The sequence below is a fragment of the Dendropsophus ebraccatus genome, chromosome 9 (assembly GCF_027789765.1).
Source record: "Dendropsophus ebraccatus isolate aDenEbr1 chromosome 9, aDenEbr1.pat, whole genome shotgun sequence".
Classification (NCBI taxonomy): Eukaryota; Metazoa; Chordata; class Amphibia; order Anura; family Hylidae; genus Dendropsophus; species Dendropsophus ebraccatus.
This window is the reverse complement of record NC_091462.1, coordinates 87,651,064-87,670,498: the sequence shown is the minus strand read 5'-3', so window position 1 is coordinate 87,670,498 and position 19,435 is coordinate 87,651,064. Positions and strand designations below refer to the sequence as shown.

The window sequence follows — 19,435 nt, the reverse complement described above, 5'->3', positions numbered from 1 at the left end:
CCCGGCCGGGTCGCAGAACAGCCGGTGTTACTGAAGATCATCCGGGATGATCTTCATGTCTGGTGAATTCGGATCCGTGTTTGCCCGCATCGCAATTCACCGCTGCACACAATGCAGAGTGCGGCCGGGGTCCCAATGATGGCCGTCTGATGTAATTTTCAGCTGGAATCTGGGTACGTCATGTACCAAGCTCTTCCAGCTACAAAGTCATGGCCCAGCTGATCGTTGATCGCTCAGCCAGTCCCAGTCACTGATTGGCTTAGTGGGCGTTTGCTTAGCTGGGGATGTGACATTGCAGCTGGAAGAGCTGAAGGAAATCAGCGGCTGTCAGCTGGACCCAGGAGCGGAGCTACAGGGCACGACAGGACCGGTGAGTTTATTATTTTCCTCCCTTTCTTAAATTTCATGTGACTTCTCCTTTTATGAGAATCACTGCAGAGTCAATATGGGATCAAAAACAAGTAGTTAATGATTTCCACATAAGAACGCAATATTTTTATGTCACACGGCACAAAGTAAAAATGACAAGTAGGACAGCGAGGACATAATAATACAATAAGGATGATAAAGTTTACTTCTGCAGCCTACACATTGGCCAATAGCAGAGCATCATGTAGGAAATCAAAGTCCATTGGAATGATTTATCCGGCACATTGCATTTTATCATATCCTTTATTTTTTCTATATTGTTAATTTCCAATGACATGTCGCTGTCTGTTGGGGATTTGCTGTCTTTTGGTATGTTATATTATGCATTGTTATGAAGTTTATTCAATGATTTCTCTAGTTGATCCACAGTGATCAATCAGCAGCACAAAACACTGGAACAAAAGACATCAATCTCTTCAGTTTTCTCCAGGGAATAAAAAAAAAAACAACTGTCCGCTAGTTGCTCATCACATTTCACTCCGCTATATCATAAAACTGTTTTTCTTTCTCTCCTTCTGCCTTTGAATAACAAGTAAGCGCTTTGTAGGAATGGCTTTGCTTTGATTTTTTTTTAATACTGAGTACATCAAAGACGTGTAATGTAGAAGAATGGCATTGAGTTACAATACAAGCAATAGGTAGATGGTTTTTATAATTAAATGTAAAGCTTTGAAAATGTATCTCTCAATTATGTAAGGGCAGATTTTAATTTCATATACATATGAAGCAGAGCTGTTTTTGCTTCATTTAATTGTTGCTGCTGGAAAGGGTTTTGCTTCCCTTTCCCTCTTCTCAACAAGTCCAATTTATTCATATTCATGTCACAGTTTTTGTAGAATTTTTTCGGATAGATCTATAGAGTACAACCATAAAAAGTGAACAAAAAATGCCATACATGACCCTCCTGGAGCTGATCAGCTCTAGAGTTAGGGTGCTCTTTAGAGATGAGTGAACGGGGTTTGGGTTAGAGGCCATCTGAACCCGAGGGTTCAGCATTTGATTAGCGGTGGCTGCTGAAGTTGGATAAAGCTCTAAGGTTGTTTGGAAAACATGGATATAGCCAATGACTATATCCATGTTTTCCACATAGCCTTAGGGCTTTATCCAAGTTCAGCAGCCACCGCTAATCAAATGCCGAAAGTTCGAGTTCGGATGGACTCGAGCATGCTCCAGGTTCACTCATCTCTAGTGCTCTTACACATCCTGCTATCGGCTACGGCTAGTACTTGCATTACTGATGGGAGCTGTATTTGCTAAATTAGGGTTTGTGCACACTATGGAATTTGCGTGAACATTTCAGGCGGAGACCACGCGGAGGAGTCCGCTTGAAGTTCTGCCTGTCCCATTGACTCAACGATATTCTGAAGCTCAATCCGCCCAAAGAATTGACATGTCCACGCAAATTCTGTACTGTGCACAAACCCTTAGGCAGTGGTAAGTTCAGGTGCAGTTTGCTAATAACGGTAATTGGCAAGTGCTAGTGGGCCCGGCTAGTATCACTGTTGGCTGCACCTGGACTTGTCACTGCCTAAAGCACCAGGTACAGGTAGGTCCTGTCTACAGTTATTATAACTCAAGCGCTAGCAGCAGTCAGTAGAACATCATGTACAAACATAATAGTAAAATACAGTTGTTTTTTTATGCTTCATATATGATAGAGATAGATAGATAGAGAGAGAGATAGGAGAAAGCCGCACATCCAAAGTTGCATGAAGCGGGTGCAAGTCCCCTGGCTTGGGGATCCCCACACATATATCCAGATATTCCTCAGCACGCCAGCATAGGTGGTAAAAAACGTGATTTATTCCATAAAGTACAAAAGATACAAAAGATGCGACGTTTCGACCTCCTCACGAGGTCATTATCAAGCATGCTTGATAATGACCTCGTGAGGAGGTCGAAACGTCGCATCTTTTGTATCTTTTGTACTTTATGGAATAAATCACGTTTTTTACCACCTATGCTGGCGTGCTGAGGAATATCTGGATATATAGAGAGAGATAGATAGGAGATAGATAGATAGAGAGAGAGATAGATAGATAGATAGATAGATAGATAGATAGATAGATAGATAGATAGGAGAGTGAACAAAATTGCCAAGTTACTGTAGTTGCAGAGGGGAAAATACATATGCATTCTCATTTCTTGTCTGGAAAAAAATAAAAATAAAAGTATGCTCCCCGATTGTTGGGTTGATGTGTGGGTCTGGGTAACATTAATGAAAGTCCATGTTATCCCTTTCCTCCAGTAATCTACAGTTCTATAGAGACAGAAGGACGACTTTAAATCACACTTAGGGTACAAACCCATTTGACGTATTTGCTGCGTGAATCAGTCTTAAAAATAAGCAGGCAAAACGCAGGTTGGCTTTATACGATTGTTCTGCGTTAAAATACGCAATTGCGTATTTTTGAAGCGTGAAGCTTGTTGTTAGCAAAGCATCAGTTGTTAACAACCTGTGCGAAAAACGCATGTAGCTTCACGCTTCAAAAATACGCAATTGCGTATTTTAACGCAGAACAATTGTATAAAGCCAACCTGCGTTTTGCCTGCTTATTTTTAAGACTGATTCACGCAGCAAATACGTCAAGTGGGTTTGTACCCTTAAGGCTCTTCTACAAAAAGCTATTATTGGCCAATACCGACGGTTACGGACGATAACCGTTTCGTGTAATAGAAGACATTGATCAGCCTGTTAACTATCTGCTGCCACCTCCTTGTGTAATAGGAGCGGTGGCAGCCCCCCTCCCCCAGCTTTTACCCTCTCCTCCTGGCTCACTGTCGGCGCGGGCAGCAGGCAGGGGATCGCGGAGCAAGTGAACGCTGACTCTCCTCCTCCTCCACTAATTACACTACTTTCAATTCAATCCTCTCTATGCTGGGCTATAGCGGCTAGAACTGTGATCTTGGGTAGTTGCAGGGTAATTACAGCTCTCCCTACCTGATCCTCATATTACAGGATCTTTCTCGGAGTTAGGGCCCCATTACACGGGACGATTATTGTGAGGAAAATTGTTATATCGTTTGAATTTAAACGATAATTGTCTGTGTAATTGTGAAAAATTTTTGTGTGTCGTTGATCGTTCATTTAGATCTGAACCTAAAATTATTGTTAATCGTTCACTGTAATTCCACATTTTTTTACTCAAGTTCCGCATTTGTTCACTAATCATTCAGTGTAAATGCACATTGTTCATTATTTTGCTGGGATCAGAAGGAGTAAACGATTATAGTAAAGATCGCAATAACAATCGCAACTAACGACCATCGTTCTGTGTAATATGACAAACGATTTCAGGTTAACAACAAACAGTCTCGTTTGCTTATCATTAGTCATTAATCATTAAAAATCGCTTCATGTAGTAGGACCCTAAGTTGCAGCTAGAGCTGCCATCCCATTCTTGTTTTGAAGTTAAGATCACAGCTCTAGCTACCATAGCCTAATGGTGTGTTTACACAGGCAGATTTATCTGACAGATTTTGGAAGCCAAAGCCAGGAATGGATTTGAAAAGAGCAGAAATCTCAGCCTTTCCTTTATGACCCGTTCCCTGTTTATGGTCTGTTCCTGGCTTTAGCTTCAAAAATCTGTCAGATAAATCTGCCTGTGTAAACGCAGCATTAGATAGAGCCATTAGTAATAGTTTAATTAGTAAACAGGCTATTAGAGAATACTGTGACCATGCTGGGGTGCATTTGGTCTACAATAATGTTTGGTTACATAGAATATGCCATGCTTATATTCACATTTGCATGCATGACAAGATCCAGTGGTGCATATATAGCAGGTCATACCCTTCTGGCACCTTGCCATCACAGCAGAATGTACGTTTTTGCATGTGTATATGAATGATTTTAGGATGTATGTGCCCAATATCTATTACCTTTGTGTAAGAAGCACATTTATTTGATGGCTCTAGTTTACTTTATTTCATTAACATTTATATTTCCCAATCATTAAATATGTAAAATCTGGCATGAAAGTCACACAAATTAAAAGGTGTCATCTCACATTACTGACTTGTACCTCAGATGGGCAGAACTTGTGACTACGATAATGACCATGATAGGTTGTGAAATATCTTTATGTGGTTAAACTTGTCAAATGTGTTGTCCAAGGGATTTGTTTTATAACAAGAGCTCCATAAGGATGACTAGTTCTTACTTGCTGATGATAAATAAGTTCTAGGAAGAGGATGGTTAGATAAATGATGTGTGAGTCCCGTGTTCATGTTAATATCATTATTTCAAAACTCATTTAAAGGGGCGTCCTCTAGATAGAGCCATTAGTAATAAGTAAACAGGCTATTAGAGAATACTGTGACCATGCAGGGGTACATTTGGCCTACAACAATGTTTGGTTACATAAAATATGCCATGCTTAGTAGCAATAATTTCTATTTCTGCCTGTACTACTTATTTTATGCCACTAGGTGTCACTGTATTTTATGTATTGTATGCACAACTGAAGGAAAGGGTTAACCACCAACTGTCATTTATGTGTGGGTAGATATTTCTCTAACCAATCAGCGAACTGGGTACCTCAAGTGTTCTGTCCAATCAGGGAAGAGTTCATTCCCTGAGGAGATCGAGTACTGAGGGGATTTTAGTGAGGGAGCTGCTGTCATGGCTCCCCAGCTAAAGACACCAAAACAAGGAGTTTAATATTTGTCTCAAAACAACCTCATCTTAGCCATGTTTGGCTAGAGGCACTCTGAGGAGGCTGAGGTGAAAAAGGACTAAAGGGATACCCTACCTACACTGGGCGGCTATTTTCTCTCCTGATAACTAAGACAGGACTACAAGACAGTGAATAGGTAAAAGCGGTAAGCTGAAAGACTTCACTGCAGTTTGCTAGGTTCCTTAGGGGTCCCCCCGACAGCTTGCTGTACCCAATAGGTGGGGCCTACGTTCCTGCTCTATGTCACTAGGTGTCCATAGACAGCGATAGGTGGAGGATTCATACCCATGGGCATAGGTATTTTCTCTTAAAGCCCCTTCAGTTGAATACCTCAGGGTCTAAGTAGAGGCCCCCTGTAGTAACCCTCAGTACATTCCTCTCTCCTCTCCTAAAGCCCCGCTACACCACCTAGCATCCCCTGGTCATCACATACGCTTTTCGTGGCGTCCTACGAACAGGATCAAACCTTTATTGTGCAAAGAACCTCCAAGAAAGTGAGCTACAAGACTGTATTGTGCTTATATTGCTGCCTATTGAGGATTACAAGTGTTGCTGAACATTGTGGGGCATTGGAAAAAATTGGACACTGTCACTTTAAGTAGTTTATTTTTGCTGCAGTTTCTGTGACAAGTGTTTTGTGGACAAAAAGGACTGTATCCGGTATTGTGCTGTTGCAAAAGTGCCCCAAAGTGGGATTTTTTTCTGTGCAAAAGTTTTGTGGTGTAGTGATACAGTATTATTGGCACAAATACAGCTCTGCTGTGCAAGTCTTGAAGTCAGTGTACCTGTTCTGCCCATCAGCACTCCCTTTCAGCACTGCCCCAGAAGATGGGAACAAAACTATTACTGCCTGTAAGGAGGAACCAAAGTTCACCTATTATGTTGCACAGGGGAAAGAAAAATCACCCAGCCCAAAACAGGAACTACTTGCTCCACCATATTGGATTGTAAGCTGTTCTCAAGTGTTTCTTCTGCTCCAACCTGCTTCTGCCTGTGCCTGCTCTGCATCATATACACCCATTCCAGGGCCTGTTTTAGTATCTATCTCCCGTCTCCAGTGCCAGCTATTGTCTGCAGTTGTCAGCCGCTGTCATCAGTATTATATTCAGTGATCTTTAGTAACTTTACTACATCTCTGCAGTGCCTGCAACACAGTGGGTAAGTATTCCACTATCTTCAATACTGTACTACAGCTGCTGCACAACCTCTTGAATTATCCTAAAGGGCTAGTAGCACAATTTTATACAACATGTATGACCCCAGCGCCAGCGATCAGAAAGTCTCTGGGTCTCCACCTCCCGCTGTATTAGCTGCCACTTCACCTCAGAATGCTTCATTACCACCAGCTGCATCTTCATTACCAGCTCCAGTTGTGCCTGCTGCTGCATATATAGGGACACCTGTCTTCATGGGGACACCAAGCCTACCAGCCTACAGAGGGGATCCTCACACCCTGTCCAGCTTCAAGGAGAAGACGACTATGTTCAAGTTTTTCTCTGTTTCTTCTTCTCACCAGGTGCAGTTGTTGCTGAACAGGTTAGAGGGGCCTGCTGCAGAAGAAGCTCTTGCCTGGGCAGAGGCAGTAAAAAACAACATCCAGCAGATCTTCACCAGACTCCAGCAAGAGTTTGAAGTTCATCCACCTACAGAGGTATGATGGTGATTCTTCCAGAGGCGTCAGAAGCCAGGTGAGACTGTGAGAGCCTATGCCTGGGCCCTCTAAATAGCATTCTGTGCTGTTCAGCAAATAGACACCAACCCTCCTGTTAATGCAGAAAAGATGTTGCTGGATCATTTTATTGAGGGCTCAAACTCCCGTGAGAAACAGAGACAGCTCCTCAGTGGTGTGGTCCAAAACCCTAGTATCTCCTTTGACCAATTTAAGACTCTGGCCTTCACTGTGTTGGGAACTGATCCATCCCATGAGGATGAGATCAATCACCTTAGCCCCCTAGTCCTGGCAGGAGGGGCTCACCTTAGTCCTACCCCTAGTGTTCCTACCCCACAAGGACTCCAAACTGCTCAGGCCTCACCCCCTACTTTAGCAAGGTCTTGCATATAGTGAGACAGACTCTCAAAGAACTAGCCATGCAAGTCAACCCCAAGCTAAGGAACTGCCTCATAGCAGGGCCCCATCATCTGAGCCTCACTCCAGGCGTCCTAGTCCCAGATGTCCCCCTCCAAGGAGAGATTCACGAACAGAGCGCCCATATTGCTCATTCCGTCACCTTATGAACATTACAGTTCCTAGTGTTTTCATTTAAACGGACAACCCCTGAGGCAGAGGACCGACCCTTGGGAGGAGCATCACCAAGGTCCCAGTAATCATCTAAATGGGCATCAAAGTATTTGATGCTTTAGTAGACACTGGTTCGCAAGTGACCACAATTGACAAGCAAGCATTTGAAAAATGTTTTGATTATGCTGACCTCACAAATGATTGTACTGATATGCTGCGTCTGATAGCTAGTAATGGTAAACCTATCAAACAGTTGGGTTACTGGGAACCCACTATTCAAGTTGGTAACGGTAACTTCATAGAGAAAGGGGTTATTGTTGCTGAAACACATGGTAACACAGGTCCTGTAGTTGTCCTAGACATGAATGTCATACGCCATTGCTTTACTGAACTGCTTGAAGGTTTGCATGCCTCTCTCCCTTCTGTCTCTCCTTTCGACAGGAAAATGGGGCAACAAGCTATCTACTGTCTCAGCGCTCAGCAGAAGTTTTCCAACCACCATGGTGAAATCTGCAAGGTTTGCATTAATGGTGCTCGTCCAGTGACTCTAGCTGCAAACAGTGAAAAAGTAGTCTGGTGTAGAGCTCGTCCAGGAATTGCAAATGTGGACTATGAAGCCTATCTGGACCCTATTGAAGTAAATGGCCCCCCACTTGTCAAAGCTGCACGAATTCTTGTCACCATATGCAATGGAAGAGTACCTGTTCGGTTAGTAAACCTTAGTAAAGCCCCAGTGGATCTACCAAAGTACCATGCAGTGGCCCAGCTGTGTGAGGTAAACCCAGAAGATATCCTGCCAGGGGACCCTAAGCTTCATCAGCGGTCAATTAAGGCCCAACAGCATTCTAACACAGAGACAAACACCCCCTGGTGGTCTGAATCTAATGTGGGTGATGCTAATACCCCTGCCAACCAAATCAATGGAGTCCTGAACGTTGCCAAAAGACATTACCAAGCATTGAGCAAAGATCCACTAGACTTTGGAAAGACTACCATTATCCAACATCATATAAACACAGGCAATCATCCTCCCTTTAGCTACAGCCCTGTACCAGGAGATGATCCAGGAGATGAAAGATGCAAATGTCATCCGTAAGAGCCAAAGTCCATGGGCTGCACCTATTGTCCTTGTGAAGAAGAAGGATGGGACTATCTGTTACTGCTTTGGTCTCAGCATCCTACTTTCCTACATTTGACCTTATCAGCGGATACTGGCAAGTTACTATGGCACCAGAAGACCGTGAGAAAACAGCCTTCACCACTCCCATGGGCCTGTTTGAGTTTTCAGGTATGCTATTTGGGCTTTGCAACGCACCTGCTACATTCCAGTGACTGATGGAAAGATGTCTGGGCCATGTCAACTTTTAAAGCGTCCTTCTGTATCTCGATGATGTGATTATGTACTCCCGCAACTACCAGGATCATCTTCAGCACCTAGCAGAAGTATTCAAGGTACTCATGCAGCATAGTCTCAAAATCAAACCTCCCAAGTGCCACCTGCTCAAACCACGTGTCAACTACCTAGGACATGTTGTGAGTTCTGCAGGGATCCAAAGTGACCCTGAAAAAATATCTGTAGTGAAAATTGGTCAGTGCCAAGAACTGTGAAAGAAGTGAGAAGTTTCCTGGGCTTTGCAGGCTATTATCACCTTTTTTATTCTACACTTCGCTCAAATTGATTCGCCTCTCACAGAACTGTTACATGGTTGCCCTAAAGAGAGTGCCAACAGAAGACTCCCCGTGGACTGGCGTGAGGAACAAGAAGTTTTCCAGGCATTGAAAGCCTTACTTGTACAGCCACCCATTTTGGCGCATCCTGATTACAGCCAGCCCTTCAGACTCTACACAGATGCCAGTTATCAAGGCTTAGGAGCAGTTAGTTTACAGACTTAGTAGTGGAAGCTGTCTGATATGCGGAATGCATTACTAAGTTGGGACGGTATGAAATGGCTAACCCTAACCCCCTCATTATTATCCCAGTTGCCAATGCCACCAAGGGTAGTCCCGGAGCATCAAAAATTGGCGCTCCTGGACTGGGCGGTAGCAGGCTGGTATTATTAGGCTGGAGAGGGCCAAAATAAATGGCCCTTCCCAGCCTGATACGACTAGGCTATTGGTGTTGGGTTTTAAACCTGGCTGATTATGGAAAGGGGGGGAATCCTATGTGTTTTTTTTTTTTTTTTTATTATTTATTTATAAAAAAACCCAAATGCATAGGATTCCCCCCCCCATTTCCATAACCAGTCAGGTGAAAACCAAGCAGCGACAGCCTAGTAGTACCTGGGTGGGAAGGGCCATTAATTTTGGCCCTCCCCAGCCTAATAATACCAGCTCGCTACTGTCCAGTCCAGTCGCGCCAATATTGACTACTGGCACCCGGCTCTTCCCAGTACCCCTGGTGGCATTGGGTACTGGGATAATAATGAGGGGGGGGGGGTTAGTGTTAGCCAGTTTATACCGACTAACACTACCTGTTGATAAATCTCCCCATGTCCTGAAATTCAATATAATACACACTACAGCTCCCTGAAATTCATTTTCAAAATTTATTATATTACAAACAATGAAATTCTGTATAATATACACCATGTCACTTAATTATATATAAAGGCACTCCAGTCCGTCACTCATTGATAGCACCACCCCCGGACCTTACTCATCAGTGATCAATAGCTCCACCCACCTCCCACTCCCCTATATTAATAACATTACTTCATCTATTTATGGTTTCTGTATATATGTGTATTTTGGTGGTGGTGGGGGGTGTCATTTACTTTCTTTGCCTAGGGCACCGAAACACCTTGTCCCGGTCCTGGTGCCCAGGACTGCAGCTCTGCCCTATTCAAGTGACTAGGACTGAGCTTCAATACTTATACTCATTGAAGGGGAAGTAGCACCAGAGAATAGTGAGACCCTTTATTCTACTGATCATTAGGGGTCTCATGATTTGACTCTTACCCCCAACCAATGCATTTTGACCCCAACCAAAAGCCGCAATATTATGACACGGCACAAAGGGAAATATAGTTTTTCAGCTGGATGGCTGCAGGTGTGACACCACTGATATGAATGGGCTGTTAGGGTGGGCTCAGCCAATCAGTGGTTGTGGCGGGAGAGTGCACTACGTAAGTACCATAGTGATCACGGCTGCTGTTGATCACGGCTGTGATTACTGCGGTACTTATGTAGTGTTGCCGTTGAGGGAATCCTGGCTGGAGTGTATACACATAGTATACATTCCGGCCGGGATCCCTAGCGGCGCTGCAAGAAACTGACATGTCAGTTTTCTGCGGCTGGCATTCAATGAAAAACGGCTGCAAAAAAACGGGACCGGTGCGGGAGCCGAAGGGGTTAAGGGGGCGGCTGCATTACATACACGCAGCGGTCTTTTAGACCACTGCTTGTATGTAGTGATAGGGGCCTTCCAGGACCTCGGCTCGTAGCAGAAACTTGCAGCGAGTTTTCTTTTGCGAGCCGGTATGTGTGAAGGCACCCTTAATGTGTTTTCCTAGATGAGTGACCTGCAAGTTACTGTACACCCACCCCATAATTATCCCTCACCCAATAACTAAATACACAACACTGATTTAGATGGTAAAAATCACTTAATTGGTAAAGTCTCAGGAGCAAATCATGTGACCACATTAGATTTTTGCTTTAGTCTTTTGATGTTGAATGGGTTTGCTGTAATCACCTATTGTATTTAGACTGTGAGGTGCACTACAAATCCCAGCATGCACAGGTGTCACTAAATTCTGGGATGGGTTAGATTGAAATTGTGGCCTCTACTGTAAATAAGGTAGGATGTTATTCTTTTTTGAGCAATGTTTATGCACATTCCCTGGAAGAAGCAGAGGAGCGGGTATGGGAAGCTGTTGGCATTGCATATAGGGCATTCCGTGTTATGCTGGAGCCAAGGTGATCTGCAGGCTGAATGGTACACATGGATGCAAGGTAGGACCGTCACCTGCTCTCCTGCCTCTAAATCTGTTATACAGGTGGTACACGATAGGTTTTCATCTTGTGCTATAACCCTAGATGGAAGTTCTTCTCTGCCTACGCCTTGGTCTCCTGCACTGTGATGGTAGCTGGCTCCTCTGCCTTTGGGGTGACCGGCTTTTCTTCTGCCTCGATGGATCACGGTGTGGCCTGTGGTCTGATGGTGAGCGGCTCCTCTGCCTGCGCTGATGGGGTGAGCAGCTCCTCCCCGACGTCCCCCGGCTGCGTCTCCTCCTTCTATCTGCAGTTACTCTAATAATATATGAAATGTTATAATACACTCAGTACAGATCACCCCCCACCCCACGGGAATAGCTGTAAGATATCACTTACCTCTAGTAGCAGACTGTCTCCTACTACTATCGCTTGTATCGCGGTGATCCCGCTGATGAGCACTCATAGTTCTCTTGCAAAAATGATCGGCTTCTCTGGCTGTCAGGACTAGTGTTGGTAAAACCTCCACTAAACAAATAATTCAAAATAGCTGTGGTCGAGATTTTTCTATCTGCGTGTATGTCATCGAATTTTGATGACATCACTGTATTGTGATGTCATAATAAACACTACTTTATTGTCACCATAAAAGTCCCTCTGAGACTTTTCTCTGTAATAAAGAATTGTCTTAGTTGCCCTTAGAAACCAATCATAACATTCCAATAGCGCTATAGAAAAATAAATGCTGAGCTGTCATTGGTTGCTATGGGCAACAGGGACAATTTTTCTGTCTTCATTGTCTATGCATGTAATGGACCAAAAGACATTAGGTGTAATTTATACAAATTGTCAGAAATACTGGTTTACCATAGCAACCAATCCCAGCTCTGGCTGCACTATGATTGGTTGCTATAGGCAGCATCATTCCCAATATAAAAGCTTTGATAAATGAGGCCTGATGGATGGAGTCCATTATGTGTGGAATCCTGACACCCTGACACCTCTCATGGCAACATATGAGATAAAGAATAACTCCGATACCGGCTGTTTAATCCCTTAGATGCTGCAGATGTTACTCTTACACATGTGAGTGATGGAATTTTTTATGCTGTTTAGTGTTGCCTAGAAGTCTCTTCCATTGTGTATGCCAAAAAAGTATATGTTGCATTCTGTTAATCTTTGTAATGTAATTCAATGGAAAACAGAGCAGAATCAGTTTTTATATTTGTTATTTGTTTTATAATCCACTGTGATGCCCACTTCCCGCACACTATGCAGGTGTATATACCTGTGACGCAACAGAAGGGGCGTATACTGACGAAGCGTGGAGACGCGAAACAGCTGTCTGCTGGAGGGGTTTGTTGTCCCTGCCGCCTGCTAAGTGCTATGTAATTCGAAGGTTTTCACAACAATAAAGTTTACAGCACGTACCGGTGAGTGCCCTTACATCATTTCTTTTCTTGAGACTATTGTGCCTGCTATGCTGCAATTTTCGTAAGTGAGCACCACCTATGCTAAAAACCAGTGGCGGACCTATCGCTTGTGCACAGGCTTGTGCTCGGACTCTGAGCCTGGCGGTCCCCTCCAATGCCCAGGGCCCCGCAGTAGCCTAACCAGCTACACAAGCCCCTTTCTCTCCAGGATGGGTTGTGGGGGGGTGGGGGAGGAGAGGACGCAACACTGCCGATGTGAGCGGGGGCGGCAGTACACAGGGATGCCGGTGAGAGGCCGCCTGTGACGGCGTTGCAGCAGCTTCCTGTGGGACCCGGCAACCCTGTAGTTGCAAACCTGCTGACCCTGGCTGCGGGGGTACCAGGATTAGTGGTAAAATCCACGGCTGATCCGAAAGTTCGGGTCTTCATGGATCAGCCGTGGATTTCACTGCTAATCCTGAAGCCTGGCAGGTGACAGACAAACTAGCAAGTCCTGCGCCAATGTCCCCCTGGCACTCCCGACAGCACGTCCTCAGTACCCCCGCAGCCAGGGTCAAGGTGGCCTGGTCCCACAGGAAGCTGATGCAGCCCGTCCCAGGCGGCCTCTCACCGGCGTCCCTGTGTACTTCCTTCAGGCGTGACGTTACTCGGCATTCTGTAATTGGGTGCGTGCGCTTCGGACGTCCATTGCGGCCCTACGCTCATGATCCTCCTCCATACCAGTATGCTGCTATGGGATGGAAGAACGGGGCCGGCTCTGCTATCGAGGTGAATGACAGGACAACTACAGGGGGGTATACAGTATGGGAGAAACAACTACAGAGGGAGACAGGGGGGGGGGGTACACAGTATGGGGGGGGGGAAGCTACAAAGGGAGACAGAGGGGGAGTACACAGTATAGGGGGGAACAACTACAGAGGGAGGGAGGTATACAGTATGGGGGGAACAACTACAGAGGGAGACAGAGGGGGGGAACACAGTATGAGGGGGAACTACTACAGAGGGGGGGAGGTATACAGTATGGTGGGGAACAACTACAGGGGGAAGAGGTATACAGTATGGGGGGAACAATGACAGAGGGGGAGGTATACAGTATGGGGGGGGGGCCCAGGCACATTTTTTGCACAGGGGCCCTGTGCCGTCTGTGTCTGCCCCTGGCTGAAACATATGTACAAGTCTTAATACTCCGCCCGTCCCACTCCAACCCATGCTGCATGGAGGACATTTGATAGAGCAGAACGGACATTCGCCCGCCTCACCGCCGTCCGCCGTCCAGCGATGTCTCTGACTTCCGAGTCCTGGGGATGGAAAAGGCTGCCAGTGCGCTTGCGCCCCAGCAGCCTTTTCATTGGCTGGAGCGCATCACATGGCTTCCAGCAACCTCAGCCAATCAGGGCTGAGCAAGCTGGAAGCCATGTGATGCGCTCCAGCCAATGAAAAGGCTGCTGGTGCGCATGTGCACCAGCAGCCTTTTCCGTCCCATTCACTCTCTATGAAGACGCCGAGGAGGAAGAAGACCCGGACCCCCGGCTCTGACGTCGTCGTCACCAGATGCCGCCCGGGAGAAGAGGACCGTGACGATCGTAATAGGTAATGTATATATTCTTCCGGGCGGGGGGTCGGGGGTCCGAAAGTGGGGGAAGGGGGCCATACCGGGTATTTAACCACATTACAAAGTTATATAACTTTGTAATGTGTGTTAAATAAGCTAAAAAAATTTTTAGTGGGAGTTGTCCTTTAATCCTTTTGACCCTTTGGGAACACATGTGGTATATGTACAGCACAGCCACCTGGGCTTTGTGTATAGATGCTTCATATGCATTAAATGATTCATAGACCACGAATACCCATCACTTTTCACATCAGCCAAAGGCCTTCACCATATCAATCAGCCAACTGCAAGATTTTGTCAGTAACAGCATGACATGAAAGCACTGTGTCAGACTGAAAAGTATACACCAGTTCCTGCAAGGTATACAGCAGCTCATAAGTACTGGAAGACTGGAGATTTTTAAATAGAAGTCATTTATAAATCTGTATAACTTTCTGACACCTGTTGATCTGGAAATATTTTTTTTCCCCTCTGGAGTACCCCTTTAACCTGAGCAATGAAGCCCACCATGAGATTCGACCTATAATAAGAAGTCACTGCAGTGCAAGCAAATGTTAGGACTGAAATTATCACCAAACATATTACGGCCATACTGTGCTAAGCAAATCTTGTATACTGAGACAAATATTACCAATAATACCAGTATACAAGGGTGAATATTATCACCAAACATATTACCACCATACTGTGCTGACAAACTCCTTAAAGCTATGTTCACACAGCGATTAATTTAATTAACAATGGCCGTTGTTTTCAGTGAAAAAAATGTCCATTGGAAACAAAATTAATATTTTTGCAACAATGGCCATAATGTATGCACACAGTATAAACTTTGGCCGTTGTTGAACTGAGGCAGAAGAAAATAATGAGCATGTCTATTTTCTATGGCCGCATACAATGTAAAGTGGCTACCGCGCATACTTTACATTGTGTTCAATGCTTAAAGGAATATTCCACCCAAAAGGTAAAAAAAATAAATACGGACATGGAGAGAAAGAAGGGCTGCTCCTAAACCTAGCAAGCCCCCCTAAGGGCGCCTGACGAGAAACTACATTTGCCATCATGCAGTGCTTCTCCCTGATTGGTCATGATGTAGCTCTGATGATGTAGCAGAGATGGTGGGCTCTTATAGTGATGTTGCAGAGCCGATGGGTGTGGGCTGAGCTGCGGGGTGGGATGTGGGATGTGCAGGGGGATTGTGAAAAGTGGGGTCGGCTAGTGGCTAATGAGGGGGTGCGATCGGTGTTTGTGCTGCCATTGGAGCAGGTGTGGGTGGTGCAGACAGCCAGGAGCACGGGAGGTGCAGACTGTGGGGCAGACAGCCAGGAACATGGGAGAAGTTGGGAGCCACTGCAAAGCACTGGGGGATTCCAGTGTTTCCCCCAGTGCTGTGCGGCAGCTCTCGGCTTCTCCCGTGCGCCTGGCTGTCTACACCTCCCACAACTGCTCCCCTGGCAGTGCCAACACCCAATGCCCCCTGCCCCGCATTGCACCACATCGCAGCCACCGGCCGACACTGCTCCCCTACCCATTCCCCTTTCCCCACGCCTCAGCCACCACCTGCCGGCTATACTACCTCTGTCGGTCTGGTAAAGATGGCACTGCCAGCTTTTTCCCTCCCTCACCTCAACTGTCTCTCCCTAATGTTAAAACTTTTATTAACAGAGCACAGAGGGTGTTTTACAGGTGCCTCATTGCTTTGTCATATGGATTGCAGTTACTGCCATCTGCTGGTGCCAGGCCAGCCTCTGAGATGCCAAAGACCATGTTATTGCCAACACCGATGAGGGGGGGGGGGGGGAAGGAGGTGTTGGGGTTGTGGTGGACGCTGGGATGGTTAGGCTTGGCCAATTTCCTGAGGCATCCCAGTAACCTGCACTGCAAGATAGGATACGTAGACCTTCTGGTAGCTTTGTCCTATCCAGGCTAGTTGCTCTTGTGTCTCAGGGTACTGCCCTGCACTTTGTAGAGATGTTCACGGCGTGGACTAGGATATTCCCAAACTCTCCTTTCTTTGTAGTGTTTAGCACTGCATAGTAGCTCTAATAGGAATACTAGAAGAACTGGTTGTCTCCAGCTGCATCTGCATACACACATGTCTTAGACTAAACCAGGCTAACTGTGCACACTGCACTAGACTTTGATCCCGGACAAAGGTCCTGACAAAAGCCATGCCCTGGTTTTGGCTACAGAAGGGACTGTCTTGTTTGTGTCTCTCCTCTCAGAGAATCTGGTTAAGACTGAGACTGTAGCTACACTTCTTCCCACCAATTAACTATTTCCTACAGGGGATGTCAACTATCTTGTGATTGATGGAAAGGAATGTGCGCAAAAGAAAGAGGAAAGATGATAGGCTGAGAAGTAAAGAGCATCCTCTTATAGGTCAGCAAGCGCACATGGTAACCCACAAAACATGGTAACCCATTCCTAACTTCAGTTATGCAACATATAAGAGCATACACATAAAAAATTCTGACATCTAGTGGCGAAACTATAAAGTGCACTTCTGAGCCTACAAGCGACTGTACTACTACATTGCTTTTTTGTTTTTTACATTAATAGACCAGCACTGGGACAGGGATGCCGGTGCCGCAGACCTTTTCTTTACCCGTCGCCTGGTTCCCACACACGGCGTAGGTCTTTTACCGAGCACTGGCGGGGCATGAAGCACTGGAGGCAGGCCCGCCAGCCCCCAGTGTGATGATCTGCCCTCCCCTCTGTGATGCAGCTCCATTAGAATCAATAGAGCTGCATCATGGGGGGAGGGGAGGTTGTCACACTGGGGGCCGGCGAGCCTGCCTCCATTGTTTCATGCAAAGCCACTGCTCGGTAATGAAGTAGCGGTACATTTGCTTTAATTTGATTGCGGGCACAACAAAAGGTGCCCACAATCCAAATGGGAAAAAGATAATCTAGTAGTAGTAGTAATTTACAGCCTCTGTATTAAAGTATCTGAACATAGCCTAATACTGAGACCATTAATTCCAGTATACAACTAAGGATATTACTATATCTATTACTGCCCTACTGTTACACTGACCAAATCTGCAGCTGTCAAACCTGTTGCCCTATCCAAAGATATCCAAAGATTCGAGGCAGAGGAGGGCCGAGAGAAAGCGTGCAAGCTGTGCACGTGAAACAGACTGTCGCCTGTTCAGCAGTCTGTATCTATGTACCTGCATTCATGTGAATAAAGAAAGTGATTTTTATGAAGAAGCAGTGGTGAGTGCCTCTACTTTAAGATATCTTTGGACAGTACTGATTGTGTATTCCATTGGTCGATTAAGCATCATCAGCGGTTATTGGGATCACGGGACCATCTACATGGTGTGGTTTTTCCTTTTGGAATGTAGTACCGAAACTCTTTTGAAAGTGATTGTCAAACTTTAGTCTTTTGATGTTAAATGGGTTTGCTGTAATCACCAATTGTATTTAGACTGTGAAGTGCACTACAAATCCCAGCATGCACAGTTTCAGTAAATTCTAGGATTTGTCAGATGTGAATTGTGCCCTCTGCAGGAAATCAGGTGCGATGTTATTATGGTTTCTTGGCATCGACAAAAAGAGAATAAGTATAGAACGAATTGTTAGTCTCCAGGAGGGGGGATGATTCATCAGGTATTTTACCTGAGTGGAACACCCTTTAAGTTTGTGGTGATGATATCAGCAGTCATGAGTTTTCTTCGTATAAACCCTTCATGGTTATGAATGTAAAGCAATACAAGCTCCAGGTTTGTAAACATTCATCTGAATCTTGTTGTCAAAGTCTGAAAAAAAGGGAAAACAAAAAGCAATGTTATAACTTTGTCAGATGTGAACATGTAATTGAACCGTGTGGGAGGTGACAGCTATGGATTACTGTGAGCTTTACAGAGCGTGGGAGTGCGGAGGAGACAGCACCGAGGTTCATTACATGTAATACCGACCTGAAGAAAAGAACTCAAAAAGAGGAAAAAAAAATACAATCAATTATAGTCATATCAACGTGGTAGAAGTATGGAGCATTCCACAATATGGTTTCTGAATGTAAACAAAAGGGTCACTTTTTTACGTATTCATGAGATCGGAGATTGTTGCCTAGCTGATGCTGGCTTGTAATATCTTGAGTGCGGTTTCCAGGAGATTACTAGATTCCTTAAAGACATCAGCTCTCACAGCAAGATGAGCATCTGCAATTAGCAACACATATTAGTATCATACATCCTGTGCGCCCAGGGGGACTAGCTGTCAGTGCAAAACCAGCTGTTTTAATAAAGCCTCAACCTGCTGTCTAAAGGTTACTCTCCACATCAATGACATCCAGCCACTGCAGGGGGTCGCACTTTGTTGGCTATCTTCATTAGTAGGATCTTTGTATGCCTTGTGAGCAGCTGGGTTCATAGAAGATGCAATACAGCATCAATATTGGCTAGATTAGTAAGGAGGTTGACTGAATTGGAATATATTAAAAAATACTGGATCATTTTAATTGTTTTTAAACTTTCAAGTCCTGTGCGTTCCTTTTCGGCCTTACATTAAAATGTCTCAAATGATTAAATGAAACTGATAAATTGAGTCCCCCAAAGTCAAGAGTAATTCAGAGAGAAGCTCTTTTATATGGCTAGTCATAGATGACCTTAAGGTATTAAATAGTGTACTATAGCAGATATGCCTGCTTGGTATTAGAAGGTCACATTGCTCTAGGACTTTGGGCAAACACCTATTCAAGGGAAACTAACAGTAGGCTAGAAGACTCTAACCTGCAGTAATGTTCCTGTAGGGCTGTGGATGCAGGGAATGAAGGTAATTTTCTTACCTTTATCCTCAGTTTTATTAATATGTAAATTAGGTGGTTTGGTGCACTTTGGGTGGGACTACAGGATCGATTACCAGCCATTGATTGACACAGACAAAAACAGTTTGTTTGGTGATCTGAAAACCAAAAACAGTCAACAGTTCACAATCCTTGTTCACAAGGATTATAGCTTGGGACGGGTCTGTCAGGTAGTTCAAAAAGCAAATATGCAACAAAATACAACAAAGAGATGGTCAGACTCTGGCTTGAGAGTGTTTAGTTGGAAAAGGGCGACTACATGAGGGACACTGTCCATTAAATATCAGAATCTGCTGG

General features: G+C 45.0%; 1 protein-coding gene across 3 annotated transcripts; it reads left to right on the top strand.

Moving 5' to 3' along the window:
• Window positions 1–5,131: 5,131 nt before the first annotated feature.
• LOC138800357 (uncharacterized) lies at window positions 5,132–9,328 on the top strand. 3 transcript variants are annotated; one of them, XM_069981970.1, is made up of 3 exons: window positions 5,132–5,253; window positions 6,625–6,796; window positions 7,789–9,328. In XM_069981970.1, exons 2-3 carry the CDS (start codon window positions 6,762–6,764, stop codon window positions 8,441–8,443), a joined length of 690 nt encoding a protein of 229 aa, XP_069838071.1. In that variant the 5' UTR covers window positions 5,132–5,253; window positions 6,625–6,761; the 3' UTR covers window positions 8,444–9,328. The 3 variants fall into 3 exon arrangements, with proteins under 3 accessions (XP_069838071.1, XP_069838069.1, XP_069838070.1); XM_069981968.1 differs by having other exon boundaries at window positions 6,625–9,328; XM_069981969.1 differs by lacking the exon at window positions 5,132–5,253 and adding an exon at window positions 6,219–6,266 and having other exon boundaries at window positions 6,625–9,328.
• The last annotated feature ends 10,107 nt before the right edge of the window (window positions 9,329–19,435 follow it).

Coding starts and splice junctions, on each gene's coding strand:
- LOC138800357 (XM_069981968.1), top strand. CDS start 7,442: ATGGGCATCAAAGTATTTGATGCTTTAGTAGACACTGGTTCGCAAGTG.